Source organism: Pediculus humanus, genomic scaffold (genome assembly GCF_000006295.1).
Source record: "Pediculus humanus corporis 1103172107613 genomic scaffold, whole genome shotgun sequence".
NCBI classification, from domain to species: Eukaryota; Metazoa; Arthropoda; class Insecta; order Psocodea; family Pediculidae; genus Pediculus; species Pediculus humanus.
The window spans coordinates 239,633-247,826 of record NW_002987227.1 but is presented as its reverse complement, the minus strand read 5'-3'; the positions used below and the strand labels follow the sequence as shown (position 1 = coordinate 247,826).

The 8,194-nt window shown below is 24.7% G+C and overlaps 1 protein-coding gene across 1 annotated transcript; it reads left to right on the top strand.

Annotated features, from left to right (window-relative positions):
• Nucleotides 1-82: 82 nt before the first annotated feature.
• Nucleotides 83-5,027, top strand: Phum_PHUM243920 (uncharacterized protein; the record flags this gene model as incomplete). The annotated part of the gene is made up of 4 exons (XM_002426190.1): nt 83-3,290; nt 3,871-4,565; nt 4,792-4,881; nt 4,962-5,027. 4 exons carry the CDS (start codon nt 83-85, stop codon nt 5,025-5,027), a joined length of 4,059 nt encoding a protein of 1,352 aa, XP_002426235.1.
• Nucleotides 5,028-8,194: the final 3,167 nt, after the last annotated feature.

Genomic DNA, 8,194 nt, shown 5'->3' with positions numbered 1-8,194 from the left:
AGGTATTAAAAAAATTAGGCATTTCACAAATTTTTAATGAATGTATTATTTTATTGATACATTTGAAAGTTTCAGGTGAAAAATGCATCGGAGACCAAATATAAGAGAAACTGAAGATGATTTATTATCTCAACAAGAGGAATTTTTTAAAAGCAATAAAAAGGAAATACCTCCCAACTGTAATTTAAACAAAAGTGCTAATGAAACTTTTAATGAACAAAACATAAATATTAACATATTTGAAAAACAAACATGTACCATATCAGATAGAGCAAAGACTGAAAGCAATGAAGGGTTCCCAAAATTATTCACAGTAGATTTGTCTACTAAAAGAGAAAAAAACAAAAAACAAAGTTTGTTCGCTGCTGAGATGAACAAAAGAAAAGGTAAAACTGCAATTATAGTTGATAACATAAATGAAACATCTGATGAAACTTCTGGCAATATGTTACCTATTTGTTCTCAAAATTTAAATAAATTAAATGAGGAAATTAATGAAGCTAATCTTGAAATATTGAGCAAAATGACTGAAAAAGAAATTTTGCAAGAACAGGAAAAATTGTTAAATACAATTGATAAAAAAACAATTGATTTTTTAAAAAATAAAAAGCTGAAAACCAATCAGGAACCCTCCAAGGATTTTAGTATTGATAGTACTTGTAAAAATTTAGACAATAAAGATGATATTAAAAAAGAAGTCGAAAAACTTATGGATATGAAGTGGACAAATTTAGATTTACTCGAACCTGAAAAGTTGGAATGGATTGGCGATATACCTGATAAAAAAGCATTAGATTCAAATCAGCCATATAGTGCTAGATTTGATTTTACAGGAGAACTTCAACCTTACACTACAACAGTTGATGTTCGAAGTTCTCTTTACCATCATGGAGACGAACCAGAGCGTCCTGGTTACACTATTCAAGAACTATACCAGTTGTCTAGAAGTCAAATTTTGCAACAAAGAATTATAGCATTGAATACACTTGGTAATATCATAAGGAAAACAAAATTGGGATATTACGATAAATGTTTTGATGGACAATTGCTCAACAAATTGGTTGAATCTGATTTATTCTTTTTATTGAGATTTTCTATCGATGACAACACTTTAATTTCATCTGCTGTTTATTGTCTTTATTATTTAATATGCAATGAACCGGATGAATACAGTTTAGACAAGCTCCTAGGGGTGACTAACAAAGATATTCAACCGATTCTCAGTAATGTTGTAAATAAAAATGATGATAAAGAAGAAGACATGAAAGATTACATTCTCATTAGCTGTGATTTGATTAAAGGAATTCTGAGAACAGATCTAATTCAAAGATTATCATATATTTTAAATAATTTTAAATTAACTCGAGAAACAATTTGTAAAATTTTCAGTTGTTTGATTAGAATAGCGAGACATTCTTTAGAAGCATCAGAAAAAATTTTTCAAAATGACAACCTAATGAAAATGGTATTCAAACACATAAACTGTGATAAACCTGTTTATGAAGGAGTCAAACTTTTAAGGATTTTATCATCCCAATCTGATAACATTGTGAAAAGTCTTGTTCAAAATTACAACGTTAAAACTCTACTAAATTTTTTAGAACTTGATGAAAACCATGATATTTCAAAAAAAGAATTTTATTTACTCAAACTTGAAATATTATATTTTTACAAAACTCTTTTAAATCAAAGGCTTTTTATTGATGAGTTTAAGTCTTGGTGTCCCTCCGTGATAAGATTATTGTTATTTTACGTTCAAAAAGTTGATGTTAATGTCGATAACGATTTTGATTTTGAATTATTTTCAGGTATCACATCATTAATAACAATATGTACAAAAAGAAATATTTTACACGATTCTAATATTTTGTCAATGTTAGAAATTTGTTTGGAAAAATGGCTCACTCAATTAATACAAAGCAATCAATATAACTTTGCCATTTGCAAAGCCATCGGTTCAATATTTAGATTTTTTAATTCTTATTCAAAAATTTTTGGATTTGGAAGGATAAATGGAGAATTTATAAAAAAAATCAATTTATGTTTAACTTTACTTTTCGAATCTTCCGTTTTTAGGGAAATGTGCATCGCTTTGAGTTCATTTTCGTACATATTGAATTCTTCTCTTGTGACTCGCGATCCCGAAAATCTTCCTTCACTTTGTTCGGTTTATTACGGAGGTAGAGAGTATTTGAAAATGGTACAAAATCATTCTTCTCTTCCATTTTTATTAAATTTATCCAAATATTTATTAAATTGTTTTTATAATTTCCCTGATTTTTCAGAGCTCGTAAAAAAATTATTAAACGATGCCAATATTCAAAATTATTTGCAGAAAATAAGCGAATGCAGAGAAATTCATTACAGCTGGTTCATGAGATACGAAACAATTTTTTTGTCCGCCATGATGGAATTAATGTCTTTGGTTAAACATGATAATTTTTGTTATTTAGGTTTTCATTTAATTCCTCTACTGAGGGTAGATGAAGAAAAAAGGTTTGAAAAGATCATTAAAATAATATTAAAATCGGAAAAATGGAACAGGATGAATGACGATGCGTTCACAAACGATTTGATTAACGTCTACTCCGAATTCCTTATTCGAAAAAATAAATTTTACTACAAAAACGATTTAATACCTAAAGAATGGATGTATAAAGTTTTGATTAAATTACACGAAAAGGACAATGCTGTTGCTGTTGCTAAAGTATTAAAATTTATATCGAACATTCTAGATGAAATGCCGATGGTACTTAAAAGAGTTTCTTTCACTTTACGATATTATTATTTATGTTACGTATTTCTAAATGATTCTTACGTGTTTAATACGGAAATACAATTTCTGTTGGAAAAATTATTTGATGACGTAATAAAAAATAAAAATAAGGTAGATTTAAATATGGAGATTAAGGGAAGTAAATCTTTTTACGATTTATTCACGGAATTAATTATTCAATATGCTGGAGTATCATACGGTTTACCCATATTTGCTAAATTTATCATGTTCCCTCTACAAAATACACAAAATGTTTCGTTTAGAAAATTACTCTGGTTCGAGTATTTGCACGTGCTAAGAGTGGTAACTCTTCCATATCCAATGGATAATTTTATCGATATAAAAGCCTTCCTGGAGCCTCTGGAAACGGATGAAAGTTTACTTGTGGCTTATTTGACTTCCATTTCGAGCAATGTTATAACAAAATTGAGAAATCCATTCGTTTATTACATAGCCGTTGGAAACGTTAATAAATATTTAAATTCTAAAAATGAAGATGAAAAATTATTAAATTGTTTAAGGAAAAAAATTCAAGTTTTAAATAATAATGAGGAAGTAAAAAAAGATGTTTTATCATTTAAATTGTGAAATTATTATATGTGATTAATTTTTTTTTATTTTTGTAATTATTATATTTAATTTTAATGATTTCAGGAAAAGTTTTAGAATTTAATTTATTATATTTGACAAATTTCAAATTATTGATAGAATTATTGATTTACAAAAGAAAAAAAAATTTATATAAACGAAGAGAAATAAATAAAATTGAAAAAAGTTATTTTCTAAATTGAAAACGGTTAGTAAACATAAAAAAAAATTTTATTTATTTATTTATTTATTTTTTTTCCCATTATATAAATAGATGAAATCGTCAAATAAAAATTTTAGTTTTATTTGTTGGAAAAATATAAAATTTAATATGGATTTATTTGTACCACTTCGATCAAGCATTTATTTAAGTCAAATATTTTGTATTATTTCATTTGAAATAAAAAAAAATAATAAAAAAAAAATAATTTTTTTACAAATTCCAGAACGATTGAAAAAATCAAGAATTAATTTTGGTTTCGTTATTATTTTTCATTCACTTTTAGTGATTTTTCAAGGGAATGAAATTATTTTATCAAAAGATGATTCATGTGTTAAAATTGTGAGATTTGTGAATTTGGCCGCATTTACAGGAGGAATAGCAACAATGTTTTTAACAATTATTATCAAAGAAAAAATTATTTGTAAAGGATTAAACGAGATAACACAATTATATTTAATATATGGTTCTAAAGTGCATCATGATCAATTTAAGTTGAAAAAATATTTTTTATTATTAACAGGAACGATTTTTAATTATTTAGCTACCGTTTTTCCATTATTACTCATGGCGTTATACGCTCAAAAAACCAAAACCCCTAAAGTAATAACTTATGCTTATTATGGTTATTCAATGTGGTTGGAAAATGTTTTTGTTTATCGTTTTGTAACCCTTATTGGTTTTGTTGGGGATGTTTATGCCAGCGTCACTCGATATCCCATCGATATTAATATGCCTAAATATCAAATTTATAAAGAATTAAAAAATAACAGATTGAGAGAAAAAATTATAAAAGATTTTATTGATGTTATTTTAAATGTTTATAAATATGCATTTTTTTTTTGGGTTTGTTGGTCTTTTACCATGGTCCTTCAATTTGTATTAAAAGTTAATTGGCGTTTGAGAATTTTCGGTTGGTGTTTTTTTATTTCATTAAGAATTATTATTATTATTTATTCTTGCACCACCATCAAAACCGAGGTATTTTTTTTTCTTCTTTTACAACTTGCCTTTTTTGGTATTAATTTTTTAAATTTACTTTACTTTAATTTTAGGCTCAAAAAACTGCTGAACATTTACATCATTTATTTATTGAAATTGATGATCCTAAAATTACAAATGAAGTGAGTAAATATATATATATAATTATAAAATTACTAATTTATAATAATAATAATAATAATTATTTAAAATAATAAACTTTTAGCTGGAAATTTATTCATATCAATTGCTACACCTCAAACCTGATTTTAACGCTGTCGGATTTTTCAGTTTAGATTATCCATTGTTTCATTCGGTGAGTAATTAACCGAATTATTTAAATTTTATTTTAATATACAAATTTATCAAAACCTGTTTTTTATTAACTTGTTGCAGATGGTTGCAGCTGTAGCTACTTACATTGTTATTTTAATGCAATTAAAAAGTGGTCAAAGTTTATAATGAAAAGCATTCAATACTTAGAATGAATTAAATGGCTAATGTGTCTCTGGAAAACTGTTATTTTTAAAAATATTGTCAAATTTTTAACTTTTCGGATTTAAATTCATGGAGGATATGATAAGTCACCACAGTTGAAAAATTAAAATTTTTTTCCTTGTATTTTAAATAATTTTTTGAAATTTTTAACGGCCCACAAAAAAATTTAGCAACACCGGACGTAATTGACAAATGAACTCTATGATGCTTTGTTGCCAATTTTTTTATAATTTACATTTCACTTTTTCGTAAAGTAAATTTCAGTTAAATTTTTTGCATTATTTCGCATAAATTTTATAATATTTTTCAAATTTTTAAAATTTATTAAAAATTTTATTTAGAAAATAATTTTTGTGAGTATTGTTTTATGTCCTAATCAATTTGTGTTACTTTATTTCCTTTTATTAAAATGTTTTGATTTTATTTCATTTAAAATGTGTTTAATATGTTGCTTTATTTCAATTCTAAATATTGTTTTTTTTTTCTTTTTTTTTTTAGTTACGGAAATTAAATTTAATATAGTTCATTTACACTTTATTAATTGCGATTCTCAATGACAGTATGATAGCTCCTTTGGTATCTGATTAGAAAATAAAAAAGGAAAAATTAACATTGCTGCACTTGGAGGTATTATTATTATTTGAATTGTTTTCAATTTACATATATAATTGTATATATATCTTATCATGGTCTGATTAAAAATGAAAAATACATTGTTTTATTTAATTTATTAAAATAAATAGTTGTTCATAAGAGGTTTTGACTTAATTTAATACTTAATAATAAACTGGTTGAAATTAAAGGAACTCTTTTGGGGTTGCAATGGATGAAGAGAGCAGCTGCGAATCTGATTTAACTGAAAGTTGGTCTGTAATTGATATTAATGTTAACAAGGAATCCATATTTTTGAAATCTGAAAGTTTAGAAGATTGCTCTTTTGTACAAAATTTAAATCAAAAATCATATGATCTATTAAAAAAAAATTTTGGCAAAGATTCAGAACATCTTGCTACTACTATTTGTAATGACATTAAAATTTCACCTTTAAATGATGGCAATCGCTCTGTTAGTGAGGATTCTTTTGATGATGACTCAATTGAAGTAATAAGTGATAATGATAGTGATAATGGTATGTACCATCAAAATTCAGTAAAAAAAAAAAAAAAAAAACACTAAAAAAATTATAAACAAAACTAATTTTTACTTTCGTATACATTTTTTTTCTCCGATAAGTTTTCAATAATTTATTAACAAAATTTTTTATAGATATTGAAAATTGTATTTTATTGTTTGCATATGAGGTTGATTTTGATGGTCTTACTTATTTATCTGATGAAAAATTAATGTTAACAGGTTCTATAAAAGACATTTCAAATTCTCTCACCATACCACAAATAGAAGGTTATAAGAATTTTTCAAATAGGTAAAATTTATTTAATAAATTACACTTATTAGTTCAAAAAATAATTTTATAGTATTATTTAATAATTTTTTTTTAACTAACCATCTTATTGAAAGATAAATTTTCTGTTTAGTGATCTACCATTTTCAAGTAATGACACTTCTCAGAAATGTTCTCTCAACGAATTCATTTATGAAAATAATTTAGAATTGGAGGTTTATGGAAGAAGTTATAGTAGGTCATCTACATGGCATCAAATAAATCGTTTTTTATACAGAACGCTCAATTTATCAGTAAATGTTTGTTATGCAGCAGTAATTTGCTTTTTTCTTGCTTATTTTTTGAGTAAGTTTCATTGTTAACTTTTTCAAAAACTTATTTAAAATAGCAATTAAAGCCTGAGGATTTAATTTAAAAAAAAAAAAAAAAACCAACACTTTATTTCTTTTGTCTTAGGTTATAACTACAATGAAAAATCTACAGATAGTTTAATTGAAACTGTTAAAAGGTTAAAATTGGAAAATCTTCAACTTAAACATTGTTTATTGGACGTTAAAAAAGGTAAACTTAAATAAATTATAAATAAAAATCTCTTATAAACTTAATATTTTTTATTGAGCAACTTGTTTAAGAGTTTCAATGGATTAAATTGATAAAAATTTTATTTAAATCCATATTTTATTCATTCTATTCAGGATTAATAACGCAGAAATTAAATTTTGATTATTTTCCAATGGCAAACAATTATAAAAATAATTTTTGCGTTGAAAATTTCAAATTTGACGGTTTTTATAAAAAAGATTTTGATTTTTACGAAACGAATTCGCGAGGGCTAATCAAAAGTCTTTTAATTAAATCAAAATTCAATTTGTCATTTGATAATTTGACAAATTATGATTACAAAATGGTTCAGAAAAATTTTTTAAATGAAAAAATTCACAATTTTATTTATAATCAATTGAAAGAGAAAACGAAATTTTGGCGAAATGATTTTTTTATAAAACCGCAATCATTTTCTCAACATCGCATGGATGCTTTATTTAAAAAATTTAAAGATTTTAAAAATCAACTGAAAAAAAAATTAGAAAAAATTATTTTCGAAAATTTTATTTCTTTCAAGAAGGCGAACAGTAAAACGGATAAATATAAAATTGTTGTTAAACCAAATTTTCAATTTGATTGTAAATTAACACCGAAAAAAGTTAAAAATTCAAAAATAAAAGAATCAGTTTTGATGTATAAATATCCCCAGCCGAAAGAATATTACATGAATGAAAATAAAACCGCGTATAAAGATTTATTATATAACGAAATATTTATTGGTAAATTTGAGAAAATGGATAATAAAAAAACAAATATCGATAATAATTTATTTCTCGTTGTAGGCACAAATAAATTAGGACCCTTTTTTCAAGGGCTCAAAGGAGGAAAAGAAAATAATAATAATAATACGAAACGTAAAGTGAGTGTTAAAAAAAAAAAAATTAAATCGAAAGATGTTAAAGAAAATATAAAAAGTTTAGAAACGATCAATAAAAATGAAACTATTTTCAATTGGAAAAAACGTAAAGGATTTAAATATAATCAATGTTCTGTTGAAAATTGGGTATTTAAAAGAGCACACGGACGAAAACTTTCTAGAAGGTATCAAGGAGTTAGTGATTGGTTATTTAATAGAGCAAATGGACGAAAACTTTCTAGAAGGGATCAAGGAGTTAGTGATTGGTTA